Here is a 26070-nt window from a genome sequence, read left to right as displayed (position 1 = left end):
GTTACCTATTAGATATTTCTATTATAAATAATTAAATATCAATAATATTCAAAATAGATTCAACATATGGGTATGTGTGCATTAAACTGAATGTTTAAATTGTTTAAACAAATTATAAATTTTGGAAAGCAATGAATTATGTTCATAGTTTACTGTCAATTTTCAATTCTGCACAGTTTTAAGCGGATATCTGTCGGTACGCTCTACGTAACATGCCCCTGTAGCTTTGACTGTGAAACCCCGAGCGCGGACCTGCCAACGCCCGGCGCAGAGACACAAACAGAAAGGATACGGTAAGAGGGCAATTGATATTAATTAAATGCCGATATATACCCATTTGCAAATGTGTAAATTAATTCTCTCTGCGGGGATTACTTTTATGTAACCTCTCGATATGCTGTATACTATATTTGTCGTGATTTTCTGCGAAAATTTATAGGTAGCAAAATGGCTAAGAAGGTAGCTAACGTTTTAGCTCTAGACAGCTAAAACTCACTTGTACGTTCAGCAGTCGGCAGCAAAGAAAGAAAAGGGCGAAAATGTGGAGATACCCATCTTGCTAATAAATACGTGCACTCAGCTCGATAATGATGGGGCATTCCGTTTATTCAGTTGAGCACTTGATATTTTGCCAGCCAACTGTAGCTAGCTAACTGTTCTGTTTTATCTTGGATTTGCATAATAATAGATAAATCAAGTCCTCTTTATGACCGAGAGGTGGCTCATTACTGAATCTAAGCTTGATATCTAGGGAAGTACCTTAGCCAGTGAGCTGCTGTGCTGTAACCGTTACTGATGCGATGATGTAGCCGTCTATCTGGCTAACGTTAGCAGAGAATGGCCATAGTGCTGCTGGTGGCCGAGGTTATCAGATTGCTTTGCTTGCAGCAGCAGGGGGAAGGACGGGAGAGCCACCGATCTGTTGCTGTAAGTTAATTAATAGTGTGGCCTGTAGCCAGTTCATATTCGTTGAGAGAGTCTATGGAGTAATGTAAAGAATTTCCAACATTTCAAAGATGGGCTTGTGAACCATTTAGCACGCCAGCTAAATAATCTGACCGGAAGACGAATTGGCTAGCTCGCTAGTGTGGTTAGCAAGTAGGCAAGTTAGTTAACGTTAGATAGCTTCCTACATTTATTATACTTGTTTCACTGACCACTTTTTAAGATAACGATGATCGATAGCTAGCTTGCCAGGTTAGATACGTGTGAAATACATGAAAGCTACTGTCTGGTTGAAAGCGAGGTACCAATGGGTGGGTTGTATGTGTGTTTCGTAGTGCTCTTGTTTTATCAGTGTTGCCTTGGAATCACTGTTTTGACCATCATGTGATGAAATGGGTGTCGAAGAAGTGACAGGAATCTAACTGAGCTTCCCCGGTTAAAATTGGGAGAAACCTCGCTAATATAGCCAGCTATATAGTTTGTAAGAAAAGATACGTGCATGGTGCTCCCGTCCATGCCCACTGTCCTGCGTGGAATCAGAGCACTTGGCAAGCGGGCTTACATTACGCGTGAGACGGGTGACATCTTACTTTCACGTAACGTTATACATTCACACAGTATCACTATCACTGTGCAGCATTGGTGGTCCTGAGTATTTAGCCACCTAACAAATAGCTTTTGCAGAGATTTTAGGTAAACATAGCATTTTGAAACATGTTAACGTTTATCACCTGGCTATTAACACGAGCAACCAGCAGTTTGAAAGGGTGCGTCTTTCAGGCACAAATGTTAACTCAGAAGTTAAGTTATGTTCTCTCTGTTTTGATTTTTTGGAGGTTGGTTCTTGCAAAGGAGAAAACGGCACATACTTACACAGCTGATTGTGTATTAACAAAGTTTAAGCCGCAGGTTCACACCTGCTGTATTTTATGTTTTCAAGCTCTAGAATCTGAAGATTTAAGATTAAGATTTTAAATATGTCTGCCCAGGTTAAGTCTTTTTTTTAGAGGCAGTGTCATCGTTTGTAGGAGTTGCGTTTGTGATAACAAGAGTCGTCTGGTGTTTTTTCCAACACTGCAGAGAGTAGCAGTGCATTTAGGTAGACAGTGACGTAGTCATTTGTTTTGAAAAGGTAATTGGTGTTGCAGTCTGTCCGTGACTGGAGACCAGCTATTGCTCTGATTGTTTGTCATGAAAAAAGCAAGGTCTTTTAATTGCCATTACTGGGATGTCCTAATAACAGGTCTGTCACTGTTATAGGACACACACTCTGGATACAGGAATACAGGAAACACACTGACATATTTCCTAGCTCAGTCTCTGTTACTCGAACAAGGACAGGCTTGCCAGTTTGGTGTTGCAGTGGTTTGAGAGTGTATAATTAAGCATTACTGTCAGGGTATTGAACAGTCTTGACCTATTGTTTTTTTTAATACGGAGGTCACCATGGCAGGCAGTGTGGATGACATTGCTGTGGCTATCCAAATCGTTGTCAGAGATACTGTTTTGGATTGTAGGACATAATTAAATTCAAAATTAAAACAGGCTTTTATTAATGTGCATAGTGGGGACATGAGTGGCCGATGGCATTTGCACAGTGCATTTTCTGTAATGTGGTTACTGAAGTCTTATTTAAGGTTAGATCTACACTGAGGAGTTAACATCTAAGTAGTGTATATAGCTCTGAATAGCTTACTGAATGTGACTGTAAGATAAGGCAGTCAAGCACACAAGGTTTGGGCTTTCACCTGCAGAAGTGTCCTGCGTATGTTTTAGCGCTGAGTCTTATCTGTTGCAAGCGTTTGCTGTCTCTTCAGATGGCTTGTTGAGTCTAGTACCAGACCTGAACCCTTAACGTAAGCCTGCTGTGGCATCCCAGCAAGACAAAAGATTCAACTTTCCCAGAGTTTCAGCGGTTGCACAGTTAAGATGCATGCAGCCATCGCCGTTAAGCTCAGCTGACAGCCATCAGAACACGCCCCCGGAGCAGTGATGCCAATTCGAGCCGACTGCTTGCCACATGAGTGGAGGGCAACAATGTTTCCGCGAGATGGTCGCCGGAGGGAGGATGGTGCAATTAGCGATGTGCGTGTGAGCAGTACATTGGGACTCTCTTCACCTGGCTGTATGTCTGTACTACATGACTGGGGTGGGGGAAGTGCTCTCGGCTTCATTTTTGCTTTGTGTTTGTGCCCTCATCTCCATGTGCTGTTATGTCTGCAGTCACAGCAGTTGTAGGTCAAAGTGGTCAAGCTGTCCAAAGAGCTGGGCATTCCTTATTAGGGTGGAAAATCGAGGCTCTGGCCTATCATGGGCTTTTGTATCCATCTGTCCTCCTCTTATGGTGTGTACAAGGGTCACCGTAAAACACAAACCATGATGTGTGCATTTTCCATTGCCGAGATGTAAAATTAATTCTTCTTCTGTAGCTGTAGTGAAGCTTGGTGTGCTCCCTAGCGGAAAAATTAAATGAAAATATAAATCTCACTTTGACTTAGGTGTGACATATAATCTTGAGTGTTAGCGTGCGTGTTTTATGTTCAAAAGAGCAGTACTAGGGCTGCTCCTATGATTTTAATATTGATGCAATGCTCAGCTGTAGTGATAAATTGCCACAGCCTTGCTGAAAGTGTGTTTTCACAGACCGCGCAGTAGATTCATCAGGGCGGATTCTTAGCATGAGTTTCACGGTTGGAACCCATCTCCTGACCACATCTGGACACACCAGTCATTATCAGGTGATTTGTTGAGAGGCGATAGTGTAGCCTGCGGCGTTGTCGGAAGGCATCATTTCGTAAGTGCAAACATCTGCCGTCGCCTTGCACCGAAAGCATATGCTGCAGTAGACGTCATTACTGGATGCTCTGCAAGTGACACGCACCTGACACGCAGACATTACAAGAATATTGTGCAAGTGGGAAGTGGCACAGAAGGGAAGTTTCATGTAATTGCCCTTGCACGAGAAGGGGTTTCTCGTTGCCCTTAAATCTGTCGGGTTGGTTTTGTGTAAGTATGCTTGCACGTTTACCGGGGGTGGGGGGGGGGGGGGGGGTAGTAAAAGCTTAAAAGTGATAGTAAAAGCTTTTAAGTCCTCCAGTTCAGGACGCTGAGGTGAGGCTGTTTGTGAGGCACCACCGCACGGTGAACTTTGATTTAAAGGCGTGCTTCAAAGGAGTGCGTCCTGCGCAGTCTAAACATGGCATTCTGCAGTGAAGGAAGTGATCTCAAAGGAGGCGGATGTGTAACAGGAAGGGATGGACTCGCACTGAATGCCCAGGGTGCGCTCTCTGTATGAATAAGGCCATTACGTTGTCCTTCATGTTAAAGTAGCGCACTGCTTAAGTGTTACAGGATAAAAGCTACAAATGTCAAGAGTGTTTGTGCTACAGGGGTTCCTTTACCTTCTGTCTAGCTATTGTAAATGTCTGAAATTATGGCATTTGGGGGGGCATGGCTGCCTCAAACCGTTTGTAAAGGTAAACTTTTGTCTTTCCATATTAGTGAATGAATATTCAGTAAGACTTAAGTGTTACAAATTTGGGGATTAAAGGCACAGGACTGTTAGTGAATGCCGCTTCCTGTCAAAGCTGAGTGGATTGCCAGCACAGGAAGAGGCAGACCCCAAGAGCTGGTGCGTTCCACAGATGAAGCAGTCTCTCCTTTAATCCTTTAATATGTCACTCTTCTTTCTGAAGGTGCATCTCAAAAGAAGCCACGTTTACATGGAGGCTTGCAGTCATAGAATTTCCGTCTTGTAGAAGTACCAAGCGTAGATGAATTATGAGTCACCTGTGATTTTAAAGAATAACAACAGCTGGTTGAAGAGAACAAATGAAAAATGTTTTGACTAAAATTTCAGTCAGTGGAGCTTTGTGAGAGCGTTGATGAAGGTCCACCACCTGAGATGTCTTTTTTTCTGTTTTTCCACAAGCAAGCAGTGTTCGTGGGTCTCATCTGTGGGTGCAAAGTAGGTGCGCTAATGTCCTCTGCGCAAATTAAAGGAATGGTACCAGCACAGCAAGTGAGAATGAGCTTTATTGTGCACAACAGCAAACAAAAAAGCCCTTTGACCGTGTAGGTCTCTGTCCTGCAGCGGCCGACGGAGATGCAGCTGGTTGAGGCGTCGTTTTGTGCACAGTCCCGCACAGCAATGCAGATTCTCATCTAACAGCTACAGCAGCGCGCCGATTCTGTTCCTTTTCGTTAGCGGGTGCATTTTTGCCACGCTTTTGCGCTGGGGGCACGCGGGTTTTATCTCCCCCTCAGCTTTTTCGTTCGGGATTTTTGTGGCCCAAATTCTTTGGCCAACGATTTTCAGTCAAAAAAAAAAATAAAATGAAAAGGACATGGCTATGGTTTGCTGTGGTCGTCCGGCGTAGAATGGAGTATCATCGCTCGCCAAGCCGATCCCAGAATTCACCATCTTTCCCTTGAACCAGCAGCAACGCTGAGGTACGAATCCTCAAGTGGAGTCTGTAAATCAGTATGGCTGAGTGCTGAGTACCGGTGAGAACTTTTTAACAAGATACTGGTCTGGACTCACAGACACTTCCAAATGGATCTTGTCAGACCATATACGCTGATTTTTGGCCCCACGGAGCTGTCAAAAAATGAGGTTGTCTTGAGCTGTGCCTGGAAATACGATCTGGATTTGGTTTAAGTATCTTCTTTACAGATATTGGGGTGTTGGAAGTGTTTATTTTAAAATAAGGATGTAAATAACAGTCTAAGTGAATTGTATTCATTTATTCTCTTCAAGAAATAATGAATGGAGAGAATTAGTAATTAGTTGTTCTGTCTTGTGCAGAAAATTCATTAAAGCATATTGAGACATCTTCCCGGAGTTTGTTCACTTGGCAGATTTGAACTGAAGCATGTCGATATTAACACAAACATACCTCCGACACATTGGCAACATACATTACTACGCTATTTCTGTCAAGTTCAGTACTTGAGAGCTGGATAAAACCTAATTATAAGACCAGCGCTGATCTGATTCAAAAACCAGCACCGGCATCGGTTTAGAAATTCAACAGAACTCTGCCAGCTGGGGAGCAGGGGCTAATTGCAATTTCCCCAGGGCTCGCAGTGGTGGATCTGTCCATTCATGATGGCTTTTTCGGAAGCGCACGGGCGGGAGGCATAATTAGCGGTGACTGTACCTTCCGTAGGAGAGGGGCCGCGTGGCAGCAGGGCTGGCCCTGACTGACGGCACACAGGGAGCAGCACCGGCAGCAGGACACCTCTTCAGGTGTAGCACATTCTAATAGAGGCTCATTTATCCACAGAGAGCCTGTCAGTCTGTTTCAGACGGAGAAGGCCAAGGCAGGTTTTCAAAAGTTCTGCATGAGCAAATAGCCTTCAGAGTCACGGGAGCTGCTGATGTCAGGGCCAAGGGTGATTTTTCTCTCTAATTTTAGAAGATTTTGGGAGCACTTGTAAACTCGTGAAACAGTTGGTTTGCACAGAAGTGGTTATATTAGTTGGCTTATGTGTATGGGTTTAATGAGTCTTTGTTGAAATGAGGTGTGGGAATGTTAAAAATTACTGTGGTTCTCTTTCCACATTGTTTCACCAAACAAGGTTATCTGATATCTTGAAGAAAAAACTGGGTGCAAGGCTAGGTAAGGATGACATATGAACAGAAAAATGGCCTGATTTATCACCTTAATCCAACCAGCCCATCACTGGCTGTGTAGCTTCACACTTAATGTTACTCTTCATATCTCTGAAATCATCGAAGCAGGAAAAGGAGTAGGCTGTGTGAAGAATGTGTGTACATGGAGATCTTAGCAGTTACAGATATCTCGCTCACCATCTGTACTGATACAGTGAGTTGGGCTGGCCACTGCAGTCTTTAAATTATTTGTCTGGGTGTAGGAGCAGGGGCTGTTTCCACCCCACCCCTGACTACTTAATGAAGAGGGTGTTTGGGCGACAGCTCCCTCGCAGTCTTTAAGACCTTTTGCTAAGGGTGACTCCTGCTTTGCTCATTGATTTTTTTGAGTAGGACGGATAGTGCTGTTTGTCTGTGAAAACCAACCCCCTCCAGCACACTTGGCATTGTATCCCAACTGTGCCGGTAAAAACGGGCGATGTTGCTATTGGTTTAGATTAGCCTGTACGTTGGATCTGAAGCATGTCTTTCACACAGGCGAGGGGAACAGGGGTCACAGTTTTTGAGATCCCTGCGATACGCATGATCTAAAACATATCAGAGTGACACCCCCCCCCCTTTTTTTTTTTGTTTGTTGATCGCCCTTGTGATGTCTGTCATTGTGATGTCTATGGGTGGTGTGAGTATGTGTGTGTGTGTTGCTTGGAGGGGCGGGCCCCTGCCTCTGTAACGCAGAGATGAGGTCAGTCGGAGTCCTGCAGGCTGCCGGAGTGTGGAAGGAAGGAAGGAAGCAGGCAAGCGCTGGCTCTGTCCCCTCCGTCACCCGTTCCTCTCCCCTCCGCGACTGCAGACCACTGCAGAGGCGCAGTCAGCGCACAGCCTCGGCTCCCCCCCCACACACGCGCACGCTCTCGTCCTCCTGCTCCGCTCGGCAAGGGGAGCGCCTCGGCAGCCACCAGCGAGCCCCCGGGAGAGAGAGGGGCGTCCGCGCTTCGCCGCGCTGCGCTCCCGGAGACTGACCACAACGCCCTTCTGTGAGTCCGGCGCGCGCGGGGCAGCTGAGCGCATGACGTTATTCTTTAGCGTTAAAGCCGCAGTGACCCACAAATGGAGGCACGGGGGGGGGGGTCCTCCATGCTCTGTGTTTGCCATTATGCAGCCGCCTCGGCGCTCTTAAAGGCTTTTTTGTCTCCCGAGACTAGAGCGGAGAATGGGCTGTTTTTACCGGTATTCTGTAAGCCCTGCGATACTCGTGTGAAGAATGAAAGACGCGCTTGACCTCGCTGTGTTTGCCTGCGTTCCTCTGCAGCGGGTGTTTACAGCGTGTCGTGTTGTGGCTTCGCTTGCGTGTCGCTTGATTCTGCCGTCGTTTCACACTGCGTTTTGTCAGAGGCTTTGAAGGGTGTTTTGTTTTGGTATTCCACGCCGTGGTGCTTACCTGCCTTAACAAGTGACAGCAGCGTAATATGCAGAGAAAGGGGCTCTGTCTTTTAAAAAGCTACGGTGGTTAAATCTGCCCGTGATGGTCGCGCCAGGAACAGCTTGATGGCAGACATTTTCCCAGGGATTAGTTTATTTGACTCTAACTCAAAACGCAGCTGCACGGAACAGATTACTAGAGGTATTAGGCTTGAAAATGCATTGAAACGTTCCGGGGGGGGGGGGGGGGGGGGGGTTTGGGTGGCTGAGCTCAGCTTATTGGGTTTATTGGTCAACTGCTAAGTGCAGCGTTCCAGCCTGCCCTTTCTTTTAACCCGCCCTGCAGTGCTCGCTCACTCACTGGCTGGCTGGGGTGTGCGGTTTATCTGACCGTGCTGGGTCACCCAAACCCCCGCTGTGATTGATCGGGCTGGGAGATAAAGCTTTATCGGCTTGGGGGGGGCTGTGGGGCTGTGCAGGTTTCTCCTGGGATAGGCGTTTCGCCTCAAGGATTTGTCTGCCAGTGCCTGTAAGCATTGTTTGCAGCAAGACCGCGAGGACAAGCAGATGTGGATACGGCACCAAAAAACGCCATTCAGGGAGCATTTTGACCACAGGTCAGTATCCACACTGTACGTCGGTGTGGTAGGTGGGTGCTTTTTTGGGCTTTTGTTCTCCGCTTCTTGTGATTCCTGATTTTTTTTTTTTGTTTCTGAGACACAAAATAAAGCGTGTTTTCAGTGAAAATCTTTTAGCGCATGGTCTGGACAGCCAAAAAAAAGAGGAGTTTTGAGATCTGCTCAGTTTTTTTTCCCCCCCATGACAGAATCGCCAAAGGTGTTGTCCTAGTGCTGGCATCAAGGTCGCTGTGGCGCGAGTCTCTCCAGCCTCTTACCTTACTGCTTACACTGAGGGATAATTAATTAGCCATTTCAGGCCTCCCCTGGGGTCTGCAGCAAAGAACATTAAGTAGGAGCAGAATATAAAGCTAACCGGAGGAGGCAGGGGGAGGAGGGCCCATAAATCATAGCAGCTCTCCTCTCCATCTACCCTTCAGTTCTGACATCGGGCTTCGGCTTGGCTCCAACGGCATCAATAAGTCAAACGCGCCCGCGGCAAGGAGTGTCTCGGAAGCCCCCCGCCGACACTATCCCGCTCTGATTAAATTGGTGGGAGACGCTGGCGGGCGCCTTGGATTTTGGGGGGGGGGGTCTTATGGATTGATATAAACAGGTCCAATGCGGCGATACAGTCAGCGAAAGGTATGTGCTAATTTCCTGCGAGAACGCTGGGTCAGCATGATAGGTGTTCTCCTTTTACAGCGAAGAATGTGCACTCCCGAGAGCTCTCAGCGCCGCCCCTCTCCCTCTCTGACGGGGGCGATTCGTCCTGCGCCGCTCAGAGCCCCCTCTGTTGTGTGGTGAAGGACGTTCTCCGCAGCGTCCGCGCGAGCCTCCTCTCTGCGCCGCTGCCAGAAACTCCGTGAGGTAACTCTGGGGAAATTCCGCGTTTGTTTGTCCTCTCGTTTTGGGAATGACGGTCACAGACTAGGGCCGGCGTGCTTATTCAGATAAACATCCTTTGCCGTTTCGCGTAAGGACGGATTTTAAAGCACGTTAAGCGGATATGAATCACTTGACTGCTTTCTTGCTGTTCCGTTCGGTTGCCACCTCCGTAGCACAGTGTTCTGGTGCTGTTTTTTCAAAATAAACAGTTAAGAAAGATGGTAGATAATGGGACCTGGTTGTGTGCTCTCCGCTGTGTTAGCTGGTTTCTTAAACTGCAGTTACAAATTTGTGTTAAAGCTGAAAGGGTGTGGCGTATGAAATTTCTGAATTGTGCGGGTGTGTCGTTTTAAATATGCCCCTTTCCTATTTCGGTTGAGCAAGCTGATGCTGATAATGTGCATGTGATATCGGCACGGCCGTCAGTTTCACAGTGGCTGAAACAATTGTGGCGAAACATCATCGGTGCTGTGCTGTGCGCGGTCAGATCATAATCGGAGGTCAAGAGGAGAACGTGCTGATCAGAAACTGAAAAGGCATGACCCCCCAATTGCAAAATGCACCCTTGGCATGTTTCATGTTGTAAAAACGCATTCCTGATTTTTCCATGAGCATTTTTGGAATTCCAAAGGCTTGAAAAGACCATTTAACGGCTATTCTGGTCTTGTTCAGATTAAGCAACGTTGTCTGTGTTTTGTCTGCTGAAATTGTTAATGGAGGGATCTCTCATGTTCGCTACCAGTTGGCATAACCTTCCAGTAAACACTAGCCATATGGGGTCATGGCCCTCAGGTCTGACAGTGTGTTATTGATTGGTGACAGCGGTTCCAAAAATTTGCCATGCTCTGCATCTGATCAGCATGCAGAGTGTGTTGAAGCACATTGCCAGTGGGATACTGTATTTATATAACCCCTCATCCACCGTGTTAGGTCAGAGGACAAATGCATCAAATATATTGGTTTAATGTGCCTAGATATTTAATACTGTGATCTAGGGGTGTAATGTTTCAGCCCTGTTCTAGACGTACTGTTGTGACATTCTGGATGCTTGGAAATTAAACCATTTTAAAAAAACCATGAACCCTCTCAGATTGGCCATAAGTATACCAAATGAGGTTTGGCCACGTGTTTTGTTTTTTGTTTTATTTTCATTTCTTTCATTTCTTCTCTCCTTGTCATATTTAAAGTTCATGATATTCAATCTGCCATTCATTTGCTTAAGGTGGCCGATTACAGGAAATTTACAATAAGCAGCTCTGTCTCCTCACAAAAGTAGGCTTTGGTAAACATGCCCCTTTCACGAGGCATGGTGGTGGGAATTGGGGTGAAGTGTGGCACCGCAGTCTCATGATGCATGACACTGTGGAAAGGGAAGTGAGCCTTCAGAATTTTTATTTTCAAATCACTCTTAAAAAATTGTCTCTTAACTGTGACCTACTCTTCATAACTTTCTTTTCATCAGAATGGCTCTGAGTGGATTGCTTTGCCCTGGTACTGACCTGTGATTTAGTCTCTCCAGGTGTATTTTGTGGACAGGATTACAGCACAGTGCTTTGTGTTGTGATATTGCTGTTGCCTTACCTTTTTTAAAAGACAATGTTAGTGATAATAATAATCCAGTTGCTGATCAACTAAAAATCTCCCAGCCATGGGTTCAAACAGCAATGACCCAGTGCCGTCTTTTCTCTTAGACCTTTGTGGGCCAAAACGGTCACTATTTTACTGTCCCGATTCCCGGCCGCTGCAAAAACACGCTGACTTAGGTTTAAAAAAAAAAAAAAAAGGATAATCATTATTGTGTTTTGCTTTCTTACTGCTGGATTATCAGGGCATTTGTTTTGATCATGTGACACTTCAGCTTCAACCACATCCAAGCTTAAGTCCATAGACTATAGATGAGGAGGCAGTAGCAAGCCTGTGGTGACTGGTGCACTTGGGATAGAGGAGGTAGAAATATTACCTTTCAGCTGGTGGTAAGAAGATGGGAAAAACGCAGTGTGTGCGAAATCATTTTGGTGTGAACGCTCTTAAGGCATTCTGTTAAGTAAGACTTAACTCCTGGGAGAGACTCTGTCACATCAACGGACACAGGGTGCTGGCAGCTGAGTAGGCCTTGCACTTCAACATGTTATAATCCTGAACTTACTTATATAAGCACATCAATTTAATAAAAAAAAAGCTGTAGTTGATTAATCAGTCCAAAACACTCAACTGTTATTCCTGGAGCGCGTGGGAATAATGGCTAAGTAAGTGGTCATAAGTGGTGGTTGGTAAAAAGCTTTGAAAAGCGAACCATTCACGGCAGTCTGTATTCAGTCCTTTTGTCTGTGTTAGTTTCTCACCAAGAACCTGCGTTCTTTCGCTGTCTTCTCTACTACGTTAATGTGTTGAGCAAACCTCTTCAGCAACCTCCTTACGAAGGACTGGAAAAGTGTGGAATTTTCGAATGGGAAACGTGTAGGAACCCTGTGTGATGTTCAGCAGAGGAGTGCTTGAACAAGGGTTTATTTCTGCAGTGGCACATTGTTAACCTGCTTATCTCTCCTTTCCTTTCAGATCTTGAATGAGAATAGTGGATCCTACAAGAGCACAGCTATGCAGACAATTAAGTGCGTTGTCGTGGGCGATGGTGCCGTGGGTAAAACCTGTCTTTTAATCTCATACACAACCAACAAATTCCCCTCTGAATATGTACCAACGGTAAGTCCCATCCAGTTGTCTGCCTTTTTTGCCTGTGTGTGTGTGTGTGTGTGTGCATGTACATGCCTGTTTGTGAGTAAAGTGAGATTTTTAAATTGATCGTTAATTTATCTGCTGCTGCTTCTGATGCCACCCACTGTGCTAAATATAAGCATTTTGAACTCTCATCAGAGTTCTGGAACATCTGTTAATTTAGCTGAGCTAACATATTAGGTAAGAACAGACCTTTATCAGTCCTGTTAAAATTGATTTAATTAAACACTTGGGAAGGGTCCGTCCACATATCCAGCTCCTAACCTCAGAAGAAATCCTATGTGTCTAATCAAAGCAAATAAGCGTACACTCAAAAGGTTTGTTTTTCCATGTTATTCCAGGTCTTTGATAACTATGCAGTAACGGTTATGATTGGAGGGGAACCGTACACCCTAGGATTATTTGATACTGCAGGTACAGTATATTTCATTGTTTTAAACACTAGTTACCCCCATTTTAACACCTGTTCTGTTGGCAGATGTGACCATCAGTCAGACTGTTCTAGTCTAAATGAAAAATTAAATTGTCTGTATTTTGTATGTTTGTCAAGATGTGAAATTCAATTGAACATGAATGCTCTGATAAAATGCAGTAATGCCAAACATGGTTGCAGTTCTATACGTGAACAGTCCTGTGCAAAAATTTCCAGTATGCAGAATTACAGTAGCAACAATGTGTAACATAACTTTATGGATCTAGTAGGCAAGCTCAGCAAGGAATGCAATTGAAGCAGTTATGCTAGTCATTATGCTAGCTAACAGAAGTTAGCTAGTTAGCTTTAACAGGTGTGTTTAAAAACGTATTTTGGCACCATCAAGAGATGTCATAACATAATTAGCTGTGTAATAACAAAAGTTCATATTGGGAACTAGCATGTTTTCTCAACAGTTGGTCATTGTCACACAGCTTTACATAGCTATTGCTAGTTACACTAGAATGCAAAGCCCATTTAAAGCTACACCTCGCACCTTCAGAATTTCATTTGCTACTTTGTTGCCTAGGTGTGAGAAAGCTTGCCTTGCACATGGTGCCTTCATCTACACTTCCACAAAACAGATATTAAAGGTTTATATAAAAAATGTTTTCCAACACACTAATACGTTGCATGCACGTGTAGTCTGCACTATCAAGTACGTTGCTGTGTTTGTGTTTGATTTTTGTGTATGAAATTATAAAGGAATAGCCTGACAGATTTTTGTATGCTTGTAAGTCATATTAAGCGGTATGCCGTCTGCCAGAAAACTTTTGAGATAAAACAGAGTGTCATGAATAGCTGATTATAATCACCTATTGCAAAAAAAGGTTTTTGCAACAGAAAATAGAATCGGTGGTTGTAATTGCCTGCATTCCTGGCATTCATGCTGGGTTTCAAGTTCCCAGTGCGGTTGTTATTTGAGGGGGTGTGCTCGACTGGCCAGTTGTCAGAGGGAACTTCTGGAATGGGCGTGTTGTCCAAAGTCTCCCTTTTCCCCTAACCATCTGTTTCTGGGCAGGCTGTTTGAGGCGCTGTCTCAGCCAGACAGCGAGATAGCCCTGTTCCTTTTGTCAGCGGCTTCCGGCCTGCTGTTTCCTGGTTTGCCTGGAAATGAGGACAGCGCCGTGATGTTGACGTCTCACCGCATCCTGATGGGACTTTTTTTTCCTCTCCTCTCCAGGTCAGGAAGATTACGATAGGTTACGACCACTGAGCTACCCTCAGACAGATGTCTTCTTAGTCTGTTTCTCCGTCGTCTCTCCTTCTTCGTTTGAAAACGTTAAAGAAAAGGTAAGTGGGAAGCTTGCGGTGGATTTCACTTCTGTGTTTCCACTCAGTGAATCAGCCTGCTTCTGATGTTGGTTCCCAAGGCTGTTCAGCCGTATCTTTCAGGGGGGAAGAAAAGACAAAAATTGTATAAAGGTATCTGGCTCAGTGCCACTGTATGTGACCCGCTCCAAAGGCCTTACGAAGCGCTGACCACTTCCCCCTTTCCTCCCTTGCAGTGGGTACCTGAAATCACTCACCACTGTCCAAAGACTCCATTCCTGCTGGTTGGGACGCAGATTGACTTGAGAGACGACCCCTCGACGATCGAGAAGCTCGCCAAGAACAAACAGAAGCCCATCACCCCAGAGACAGCTGAGAAGCTGGCCCGCGACCTGAAGGCGGTCAAATATGTCGAGTGCTCCGCTCTGACACAGGTAAGGGAGGCCGAGCCCGGCATGTCATAGTGCGGATTTCTGCGATTGCCCCTGGGGACGTCAGTGTCACAATATATTACCATTTTAAATCTAATAGGTAATAAACTTGTCTAATGAAAAGAGCCGTTAAATTCCGGAACTAAGCACTGAGTCACAAATCTAGCTTGTTTTTTGTTGTTTGTTTTTCCTTTTTGAAAGGATTAGATCTTGGACTTAACTACTCTGTATGTAATTAAGCTGCCATGCTTGCTAATGTGAGCTACAGCAAAAGCCCGTGGGGGTTTTGAGGTAGGGTGGATACTGTTATGGGTTTTTTGTGTCTTGAACGTTTGAAAAAGACTTGTTGCCAGTGAATAGTCTAGATGTATTATTTATGCTGTTTCCTATGTAAAAGAACTTTCTTTTTGCTAAGAAGCTAGCCATTAACATCATGCTAGCTTGCCAAGTAACATTCCATCACTAGCAGTACATGCAGTAGCAGAATCCAGGGTGATCATATTCATCATCCCAGACATTTTATTTATTAATGATTGGATGGCACGGTAAGAGATTTTGACACCGTACAGAGCTAACAAGCAGGTAGTTTGGATTGGATTATTGGATTATTGAAGTTGAAAATGCCAGATCCTTACATGCATAATTTGGAAGAGCCGTGAAGGTGGATGCAGAATAGCAGTCAAGTGGACCCAGCAGAACCAGTTCTGGGTGGCATTTTGTTACAGACTCCATTCCACCCACTCTCTTTATCCTCAGCACGCAAGTGTCGTCAGCGGCTCTCACACTGACAAGGGAAGAAAGAAGTGTGCTGTTGTAGGTTTAAGAATCTTAAGACCGAGCTTTGGGTGTGGCATTCTCTATGAAGTCTCATTACAGTAAACGCACTCATGTCGTCATGGGAAACCGCACCCGACGTGTCATGAATGTGTTGCTTTTTCACCCCTTGGTTCCTTCAAAACCTGAGGACTAGAAGTCGTCCTACCAGAAATGGATGCTCTTAAGAAAATCGGCATTGATTTGGGTTGTCTGTTGTAAAATAGTTTTTACGGGACCAGAGTTTGCTGTGGAGACTTGTATGCGTTGTACATGCTTGTACCTCACTTATAGGCAAAACTATCGACGGTAAGTGTTGGGAGGGTTCTGTCCCATTTCCTGATGTTTGAAAGTGGAGGTTGGAATGATGGTTCACCTTGAATTTTCATGCCTTGAAGTCACACAGAAGGGCAAAATAAAAACAAGAAAGTGGAGGCTGTGCATTCACTGATTCAGAGACACAGGTTCAGATTTTCTTGGTTCAGAGGTTGGGTTCTTGCAGTACATCAGACCCCTGCCGTACTTGAACCACTACTCACTGTCACCCCCTGCTGGGTGGAATTGTTTTCGTACTGAGAGTGTCAGTCGTGTTAGGTTGGTGCGTGTGGATGTGTGCTTGGATGGAAACTGGTGTCCTTTAAGCCTGCTTGTGGAGAGAGCCGAGTGGTTTAAAATCTTGCAAAATGTATGTATTTGCAGTCATCTGCCTCATTTGTTTGATTTTATCTGTCTCATTTTCTCAAAGCAAACTGTGTAGTTATTTGATATCAACAGCTTAATGCAGTGTTTGAGATCCAGTGAGACTTCATTACATTGCATCATTTAGCAGGCACCCTTACACACAGCGTCTTCCAAAGAGTAGTTATCGAATACTTCACTGTGGATTTGCTTGTAACAGGTGAGCTGCTCAGATGGGATGGCATATTCGCTGCATTACTCAGCTTATTTGTTTGAGACAGATGGGGAAAGTCTTTACCCACTTACTCTACGATTCAAAATGCAAACACTTTCTGGGCATTGAAGGAAATGTATTGCTATCTATGATTGTATGTTTTTAGAAAAAAATAATGTATCCAGATTTTGGATATAGATTGGATAAAATTAAAGGTGTTGGGCACAGTAAAAGTTAAGGAAGAAAGGAAGCAATGCCCTGTCTGTTAGGAGAATAAGCTTTTGTGCTGGTCAGCATACAGTTTACTGCTGTCGGTTGATATTTAAAAAAAAAAAGTCTGATCGATATCCCAAATCTGTCATTTCTAAAGCCATTCATGCATAAATGTTTTTTTTTTTTCCACAAAGTGTTTTTGATGCTCAGTGTGTAACTCTTTGTAAATCAGCTGTCTGTTATGTTGAATGTGTAAATCTACTGAAAAATCTGGAGCAAATGGAGGAGTACTATGTGGTCATGCAAAACTGATGTTTGCATCTTAATATTTCAGGACAAGTTTGGTGCTGTAATAAACTTTGACATTTTCCTTGTGGCATTATTGAGATCGCTAATCAGATGCTCTCTGTAAATTCAGGACGGTTTGGGCATTGTATCGCCTGTTAAAGAAAGAGGGCCTTTCCTCTACTTAAATGAGTTTTCATGTTCTCTTGACTTCCCTGTGGTCTAGCCTAATTTCCTTCCTCTTATTTACCAGCAGAGAAGCTTCCGTTTTATCAGAACCGACACTTTTTTTTTAACTGCTGGTGTTGTCCTTTTGTCGTCAGTCTCACCCCAAGCGTCTTGAAGTTTGATATCATTTCTCCCTCTCTCTCTTATGGTCTGTCTCCACCTCTTCTCTTTCTCTCATCCTGTAATTCTTGCTGTCTCTTTCTCTCATCCTGTAGTTCTCATTCTGTCTCTTTTTTCCTGTAGTTCTCTCATAATCTGTTAATATGTTCTCTCTCTCTCTCTCTCTCTCTCTCTCACTTCCCCCTTCTCTCCTATACTGTTCTCATAGTTCTCTCTCTCCCTTATTTGTTCTCTGTAGGCTTGCTGTCTCTGCTGCCCCCTCTGTCATCCTGCAGTTCTCTCTACCTCTCTCTCTCCCTCTCTCTCCCTCTCTCCCTGTAGTTCACTCTCATCCCATGGTCTGCATTTTTCTCTCATCCTGTAGCTCTCTCTGTCACTGTCATCCTGTATCCGTTAGCTTCTGATTCGTTCTCCGTAGACGTGCAGTCTGAAGCTTGCTCTCTCTAACCTGTTTGTTCTGACGGCTAATCTTGCTGCTGTTCTCTCCCCTCCCCTCTGTCTTTGTAGAGAGGTCTGAAGAATGTATTTGATGAAGCTATCCTAGCTGCTCTTGAGCCTCCCGAAACGCAGCGAAAACGGAAGTGCTGTATATTCTAAAGTCTCCTCCTTTATTTTGTTCTTTCCATAATCCCTCACCTTCCGACGGCCTGTTGCCTCCTTTGTTGTCCCCTCCTGTAAGAACAGTCTGTCTGCCCGATAAGTGGCCCGCCACCATCTTTTAAGCCTTGTTCAGTTTACGGCCTTTCACCCTTGAGAAACTCAAACTCTTGCTTCCTGTAACTCTGTGCTATGAATTTTCTTTGCCAATTCGTTTTCTTGGCCTTGCCTTGAAGGACTGGTACCCCTGTTACTGCGCTGGATCTGGTGTAAGGATGCTAACATGTGTAACGCCGTTTGACAGCAACTTCTCTGCATAGGCTTTGTCGCGCTGTAAGGGTGTAAAAGAGGAATCTCATGGTATCTGTAACTTGCTCTGAAAACAAATGGTTTGTTACCTCAGTGCTGAGTTTTTTTTTGGTTAGCAGTTTTTTTTTCCATTTTCGCTGCATAATGCATTGTGAAGTAAAACTATTTTTATGATTTCCCTAGCCATCATGTCAATGTATTATTTTTTTGTACTACTACCGATGTATCATAGAAAGTAAACACTAAATACGGTCATTTAAGGCTATAGTGTGCCATTGGATGCGGTTGGTATCCGAATGAGATTTGAGATTAAAGAACCCAGTATAATCTTGTGAAATGATATGTGACTTGAATAAACAACAACTGAAATAGCCATCCTGTTCCTGTCCATCTTTTACCATCTGGGTAAACATGAACAGAAGTTTGAAACACTTGCTTAGCCACAGGTGAGCGTTAGGATTGTACATTTGTGGCCTGTGCACAGCAGATTAGTAATTAGAACAGCTACTTGCTTGGAGTTCACTTACCAGTTAGAAAGACCAGCATGCATTGCAAATGTTTGAAATGGGAACATTCCCTTGTTTCAGGAAGCAAACTTGGTCTGAACTGATTAAAATTTGCTGATTTGCTGCCATTTGAGTCGGAGCCTTAAAGTAACATGCTTAGTGCTCTGTGCCAGCAGCAGAAGACTTGATTAAGACAATTGGTTAACGATCGATCGTTCATGCTGATACTAAGTGATGCCTTAATGACTGTGCTACCTAGTATTTTCTTAGAGAGTGCTGCTCTCTTCTCATTGCCTGTGAAAGCAGGCTGTCTCACTGCAGGAGTAACCTGTTCAGACTGCCCATAGTGACCAGCAGAGGCAAATTCCTGCTCTCCAAATCTCAGCCCTTGCACAGAGCCAGTATTGTTTAGTTCCCTTGTTCAGTCTCATATTAGCCATCACCTGACGGGAGTTAAGCCTCCCCCTAAGCCATACGCCAACGAGGAAAGAGCCAGGAAGCTGGGGGGTTGGGAGAGGGGGCGTCCGGTTCACTGCAGAAACCCAAAGGCAGATGACCGCGGAACAATCCGGAAGGCAGAAGCCCAACCCGCCTGGCATCTGGATCCTCGGCGCCGTTCGCCTCCAGCGTGTCGTCTTCATCTTCGGAGTGTGTATTCGTGTGTGTATGCGTGTGTTGTTTATTTTTCAAGTCCAAACCCAGGTTCTGCTTGTTCCGTTACTCCACACCCCTTCTCCACCCAACCCCTCCCCCCCCTTGCCCCCTGCGTGTTAAAGCAGAGACGGTGTCTCTGGACCTGTGTCTCCCCGCACCTCCACTTTCTTGTTGGCGTCTTTAATTTGCCCAGCGGCCGCTGCCCAGTTGGATTTCATTTGGCATGCGTTTGCGTTCACGGTTATCGGTTGGTTTGGTGCCGCTGGGCGTGCCTCCTCTGTGTGACGCATGCCGCCGCGGCGACACGCGCTTCCACTCGGCCGCTGCTACGCCCCGGTGGAATGCGCAAAAGGGTGGTGCGTTCACTTTATGACTGCTCTGGAGCTGCTGATTCCAGTTTCGTAGGCACCTAGGAAAGGTGACATGCTCTGCGGAAATTTCAGAATTCATGCGGGTGTATTCTTGCAATGTATTTTTTTTTCCTTCTTGTTCTTCTTCAGAATGTCGCTAATAGTGTGGAGCATTTATTAGTAATCCCAGTTCGCAGCCAAGTCATTTGACACTGTGATGTCTCGGCAGCTTCGACCACATAAACTGAATCCACCACCCCTCACAATTTTTTTTTTCTGTCACCCCTCATGTCTTTCCATTGGTCCGGCTGTTTGTGATGCTGTTCGTAGTAACACCGCCATCACTGCCACATCTTTGCGAAGTCATCCTACCCCTGTCACATGGGAGGGTGCGGGTGGGTTTGAGGGCTTTGTGATCAGATGCCTCCTCTTACCTTTGGCTGTAATACACACTGACCCCATCCTCCTCTCTCTCGCTTTGTCTCCGCAGAAAGGACTGAAGAATGTTTTCGACGAGGCCATATTGGCGGCACTGGAGCCCCCTGAGCCCAAGAAGAAGCGCAAATGTGTCCTGCTATGAGCACGCCCCCCCACCCCCATACCCCCCCAACCCCTTCCCCCTCCCCCCTCTCTTGCTCTGCTAAGGCTGATTATCAGCTTTGTACTCTAAAGCAATGTGTGTTAAACATAGAAAAGTCTGATTTTACTCCGCAATAAAGATTCAAGGAACTGACCCTGCATTCACACCACAGTGGACAGGAAAAAAAAAAAAAAAAAAAAAGACGGCCATTTTTACCGTCATCCCATTAACGCGATATCGTCGTAGGCCTTTTTTTAGTTCGAAACGGTTAGGGTGATCAGAGTCCCCTTACTTCCTGGGTATTATAAAGAGGAAGACGTAATTCATTGGGAGGAATTTGGTGGTGAATTTAAAGTGCCACAATGTAACGCCCAACAACAGATGCTAATGGAGGGTAGGCTGTTGCAGGAGGGGGTGGGCGGGCGTGTGGGGGATTGATTGCAAGTGCTGATCCCAATAGGAAACCAAGCCCAAAAGATCACAGAGCTTTTAAAACAATGACTTCATCGAGTTGCTGCATCAGCTCCTGGCACTGACCGGGCCGAGATGCACGGTCATTGATCGGATAGCACAGGCTTTTGAACAGAACATCTTCCGGCGGGGGGAGGGGGGGAGTTTTTAATGGTTAAAGTTGCTCTGTTGTCTCTTACCTAAACCAAATGATCTGATTGGCTGAAAGCAGCCTGTGCCTCTCAGTGTGTTTGTCTCAGCAGAAAAGCACATCAGTCAAAGCAACTCCTCCAAAACCACTCCTTAACCTTCAATACAACAACCCCTCCCCCCCGTTTCCCATTCTAGACATTTGAGACATTAACCGAATTAATTTAATGATTTGTTTGCGAGGAGCAGTTGACTGGCTGCGAAAGTTGGACTGAGGAATTGGCCTACAGTAAAAGCAGGGAACTTCAACAGTGTTAGCAGAACAAGTGGCGGGTTGTCGCAATGCCAGGGACCAAGTGGGCATTTGAACCAGAACTTGTTATCATGCATGTAGGCAAGCCTCCAGGTTCCTGTGTTTAGGTTAACAAAATTAATAATAATGTAAGCTGGTAAAAGTCAATGTTGTAGATTCCAGTGTTATGCATTTTTACCAAAATCTTTTTTCTGTTTTCTGTTTTTTTTTTTCTTTTTCTTTTTTTGTTGAGCTGTTTTATAAAGGAGACTTTCCCACCTTTCACCAACTAGGGGCTGGAGTGTATCAAAACTTTGACCCATTCACCAGTAATGAGAGGTTAAAACTTAATGCCAATTTCAGCCCCGCCCCCATTTATGTTTTCACCCCATCCTTTGACTTGTGAAACACCTGTGAACTGTTCTTAAAAACAAACAAAAAAAAAGACAATTGGTGAATATTGGATGGGTCAAAGTTCAGTATAATTCCAGCCCAGATCATATAACCTTTTTTTGGTGCAAACCAAATGCTTTGTCTGATGTCTGTTCTTTGTATATGCGTTCTTTTCAAAAATATTAAACTTATACCTTAATTGCCTTTATCAATTTTGACACTTTTTTTCCTTTGAAGTGTTAGCTGGTCTTTGTTATCCTCTTTGAAAATCCATGAGTCATACAGCCCATATTCAGGAAGAAAAATACTGTAGTTTTTCCAATATCCTTAACAAAAAAACAAAATTGTTTTCAGTTTGAGAGGCTTGATCTGTGCAAATTACTGTTGCTTCCTTGGAATTGTAACACGTAAAAATTGCTCATTGGAACCCAGCAGGATGGAATTACACTGAGTTTGAGTACATCATTGGAACTTACCACACGTACCTCTTATCCTGTCCTAGGATCTGTGTAATAGCCTGGGATAGAATCCCCCAACAGTGACAGACGACAATAGCATCAATGCATTACTGATCTGGGAAGAGCCTGCCTTGTTGGTCTCTACTCAGATTGTTCCATCTAAGCTCATTTAAGAAGTGTGAATTTTAAAAATGTAGTTATGTGTTTAGCATGGGCATGCATGCATATCCTCAGTTGAAACACACTGCTCATCCCATTTCTTTATTGGCAGACTGATGACTCAAGTTATTATTGCGGTGGTGGAATTTCTGTCGTTAACTGTAGAAAAGGTAAATTGTCTAGCAATCATAACAACCTTTGAACAGGGAGATCCAAACTGCTTTCTGCTCAAGATGCTACAGTGTGGCTTCAGCCTCATGAGGAGGTATTTGTGTCAGCCAATGATCACCTGGAATTTGGAGGTACTTTTTAGCCCTGTGAGTGCACCATAGTTTCCCGAAACGCACTGTGACCTCAGTAACTCTTCATATGACTGTTCATACTCAAATGTTAATCATGCAAGATCATATGAAATGGATAAGATCAAATGAAAATCATTACATTACCTTATTTAGCAGACGCTCTTACTCAGAGCAACTTCCAGATAAGTGCATCACATTGCTACGAGTAGTTATCGAAAAGTACCGCAAGAGGTCAGTAAGATACTGAGTTAACAGCTAAACTAATGTAGAGTGGGTTTTTCTAGAAAATAGGGCTAGATAGGATAGATAGAGAGGAAGGTAGACTAGAGATAAAGATTAAAGAGATGAGTTTTCAGCTTTCTCTTGAAGGCATCCAGGGAGTCTGTTGTACGAATCTCAGCAGGAATCTCATTCCACCAGTGTGGAGCAAGTACTGAGAAGAGGAGGGTATGAGAGATGCTGCCCGTATATTTCGGGACACAGAGGCAACCTGAGGTAGCAGAGCGCAGTGCTCTTGCTGGCTTGTAGGCCTTAATCATGTCCTGTGTGTGCCTGGGGGCTGATCCATTAGGTTCAGTAACAAAACGAGAGAAGAATGAGTGCTATCTGAGACTTCCCATCAATTGCCATTCAGTTTCCTAGTTCTGGGGACCCTCTGTCTTCCACTGTTCATTCCAACTGGGTGCTTTATTTGATGATTATTGTGCTGATTAGTCAATTAAGATCAGTATCCAGTTTAAAATATGCTTACTACACCACTCCTTTGTCTAATGGTCACAAATCAACAGAAATGAGTTGAATACCTTTACTCATCATCTTTGCAGCTCATTTACTGCACATGAGCCCCAATTAATAAAGTCTCAAGTGATCATAGAACCCAGATCCAAATTCAGTCAACAGCCTAATCAAACCCAACTGAGAGCTCTGCTGACCTGAATCCCAGCATACACAGGTAGTCCCCAGGACCAGAGGTGGAGAAACACTGCTTTTAAAAGGCAACATTGTTAGCCAGTCAGAGGCCTCCTTAGCAAGCATTGGTGGAGATAAGGAGCATTGGTAAAACTTAAGCTACATTATTTCTGTTTGACAGCCATTAACTGAACTGAAAATAGATTCTTGTGGCTCATGGCTATTAGCGGTACCCATTAAAAATAAATTCTTGTAAAACAAGATTTGCCATCTGAAATAGCATGCAGTCCCATATGGTAACTGGCTTTGATTTTTGTCTCTGTTGCATGTGTTATTTAATGATAGCGGAAACATAATTTTCTTTTGAAATGTTGAACCTCAATGTTTTTCATTGACCCATGGATTCTCACCTGTACTTAGTATATATTTAGATTCTATAAGATTAGATTCTTTCTTTTTGTGACCACACTTAAAATAAGCAGATTTTCAGGCAGTGCTGTATAAAAAGTAAGAAATTAGTAAATGAACACATTATAGTGCAGGAAAAAATGCATTCCTACTCTTTTGTTGAATTGCAATCTACAGTAGTTTTATTGTACTGGTTGAGCAGGTCGGAAAAGAGCCACCATTCATTAGGCATGGTGATGCCTTTGGGTATTTAATTGTTTTCAATAAGAGATTTAACAGCAGGGGGCGCTGTATAACTACAAATTATCTGTTATGCCTGGGTGAAGTGGATCTCCCAGCTTTTATCTTGATGAATAAGGCCTATGTTCTACAAGTTTTAGAGCATATCTGAATAAATGTACTAAAATGCTAATATATATATATATATATATATAAATATAATTAGTGAGTGAATAAGTCTTGTGATTTTTGCGTTGTGTTGTTTTATTTGAGATGCCTTAGGTTCATGCAATACACCATACACAAAGATCTGGCATGTTTTGTGGGGAAAGTTATGTCAATTCAATTTCAAGGAGTGCATTCACACATGATGCACATGATAACACCTTTTTTAGATGACCCTTTCTCAACCTTGAAAAAATGTTCTACTCTGCTACAGAGTAAGCACTGACTTTAAGCAATCGGGGAAGTTAAAACTCGCTCTGTAGATAAGCAGGCACGAAGTAAATTCACTGGACAAAGAAATGCAATGTTAATGTGTTGGTATGCGCACTGCGCATCCAGCGCTGACCTGCGAGAAACGACAAAGAACATACAGGTGAAAACGTCCTGGTTTCACCTAGTCCGAGTCTGACTGAACCATTGAAAATGAATGGAGCTCGTAGAAAAGACATCGAAGCTCTTTGTGGAGGGTGCACGTTAAAAACCAGTTAGAAATCTTCTGACATCTACTGTACCAGTATATGTGAGCGAATGATACTCGGGTACTTTTCTTCTATCAACTGAGTAATTCCAAAAGGTCAAGAAAATGTGTTTACAGTCAACCCTACGGTACAATTCCCGAGATTGAAGTTCATGCCAAAACACAAAAGAAAGTAAGTTTCACAAAGCCCTGGAGCTCTGGTAAATCTCCCAAGACATAGTACCGTGTCAAGTTGCATCTGTTCTTGTTGGGGGGGGGTCAGGTGCATGAAATCTCCGAGCGAAGCGTTCACACATTCTTTGCGTTTCTGGAGCACCGTCTGTCATCAAGCACTTACACCAAATAGCCGCTGAAAGCGATTAATTATAACACATGGCGAATTGCAGACATTCCTTGATCCCGGGAGAGGAGGGTTGGGGGTTGTTGGGGGGGAGGGGGCAGCCACCTGTAGGAGCGGGTCTGCTTATCTGCGCTGCTGTCACAATACAGAGCATCACTGCTGACAGTATCGCTCCAAATCGCGTTCTGCTCTGCGCCACTTCACATTACAGCATTTCACCATGAGAAGGAATACTACTATGAATTATGAATTAGCCTAATACCGAATGTGATTTTTGTGTAGGCCAACACCTAGTCATGATAGTGTCCATGGCCCGATGCAGGGTATTCGAGGTAGGTGTGCAGCACACGTTTTATGCTCACGAATGTAGCTGTATTCATTACCCAGTTGAAAATTTCATACCTGCCCTGCGGTGCAGTAGGTGATTTTTTGTGCGATTATACACACTCAGAAGATTTTAGTGCATTGTCCTGCAGTTTCCTTCCTCAGCTATAGCTTTGACATGAAGCGGGTCGTGTTCATTTTAGTTTTAAAACACCCCTCTCAGTGCTCACTGGTGAGGTTGCTTCTTCCACCCCTCTGCTCTGGCTAAAGGAAACAGTTAATAATGGCTTAGGTGGTGCGCTGGATTGCCGCGCGGGTGTCCGCCGCCCCTGCCCCCCAGCTCCCTCGGGTTCTCCTTCCTCGCGGCTCTGCTGGTTCCGATCCAAGACAAACACTCTGACTGACACTCGCTCTAGCGCTTGGCCCCGCAGCCTTCCTACCGGGAGTTAGAAGAAGTATCCCCCATGGAAGATATCTCTCTTCCTCTTGTCCACAGCAACATTACAACTGTCACCCTGGAGACAGCCAATTAGGATCGTGGGGGGCTTGGGGTGGAACTCGGTGGAATTCGGTTCCATCTCTTTTGCTTGCATCGCAAAAGAGTTCACTGCCCGCCCCAGCCAGCTTTTAATGCAAGCACAAGCTCCAATACTTGGAATAGTTTTATTCAAATGTCAGGCACTAATGGATAAGCTCACAGGAGATGTTCGGGCGGTCATAGTATAAAATAAACTGCAGCGTTTTCATCCCGGGCCAGGCATCCACTGCATACGCTGGCCTTCATACAAACCTCACTGAAATAGTTTGGTCAAGATGTTGAATTCATGCTGATCTGGATTATGCATCTGTTAACAATTATCTCCAATCATTAGTGAAATCATTAGTGAAAGAGCAGCGTGCTCGAAGGTGTGTTTTGTGTTAACACAAAAAATAAAAAAGATTTTAAATTAGTTGCGTTAGTATCTTATCAAAATATTTTGTTAACACTTTCCTCATAAATTATTCTGTCTGCAGCTTAACTT

General features: G+C 44.3%; 1 protein-coding gene across 2 annotated transcripts; it reads left to right on the top strand.

The window, feature by feature from the left end:
* The first annotated feature begins 226 nt into the window (after nt 1-226).
* On the top strand, nt 227-19980 carry cdc42 (cell division cycle 42). Of its 2 annotated transcripts, none has more exons than XM_036532037.1 (6): nt 227-293; nt 12043-12186; nt 12561-12633; nt 13875-13984; nt 14200-14397; nt 19852-19980. In XM_036532037.1, exons 2-6 carry the CDS (start codon nt 12082-12084, stop codon nt 19939-19941), a joined length of 576 nt encoding a protein of 191 aa, XP_036387930.1. In that variant the 5' UTR covers nt 227-293; nt 12043-12081; the 3' UTR covers nt 19942-19980. The 2 variants fall into 2 exon arrangements, with proteins under 2 accessions (XP_036387930.1, XP_036387931.1); XM_036532038.1 differs by lacking the exon at nt 19852-19980 and adding an exon at nt 17453-18242.
* Nucleotides 19981-26070: the final 6090 nt, after the last annotated feature.

Source organism: Megalops cyprinoides, chromosome 6, assembly GCF_013368585.1.
Source record: "Megalops cyprinoides isolate fMegCyp1 chromosome 6, fMegCyp1.pri, whole genome shotgun sequence".
NCBI lineage: Eukaryota > Metazoa > Chordata > Actinopteri > Elopiformes > Megalopidae > Megalops > Megalops cyprinoides.
Note: the sequence above shows the minus strand (reverse complement) of the source record. Positions and strands in the feature narration are given on the sequence as shown.

Coding starts and splice junctions, on each gene's coding strand:
- cdc42 (XM_036532037.1), top strand. CDS start 12,082: ATGCAGACAATTAAGTGCGTTGTCGTGGGCGATGGTGCCGTGGGTAAA. Junction 12,187..12,560: donor CCTCTGAATATGTACCAACG/GTAAGTCCCATC, acceptor ATGTTATTCCAG/GTCTTTGATAACTATGCAGT. Junction 13,985..14,199: donor TTGAAAACGTTAAAGAAAAG/GTAAGTGGGAAG, acceptor CCTCCCTTGCAG/TGGGTACCTGAAATCACTCA.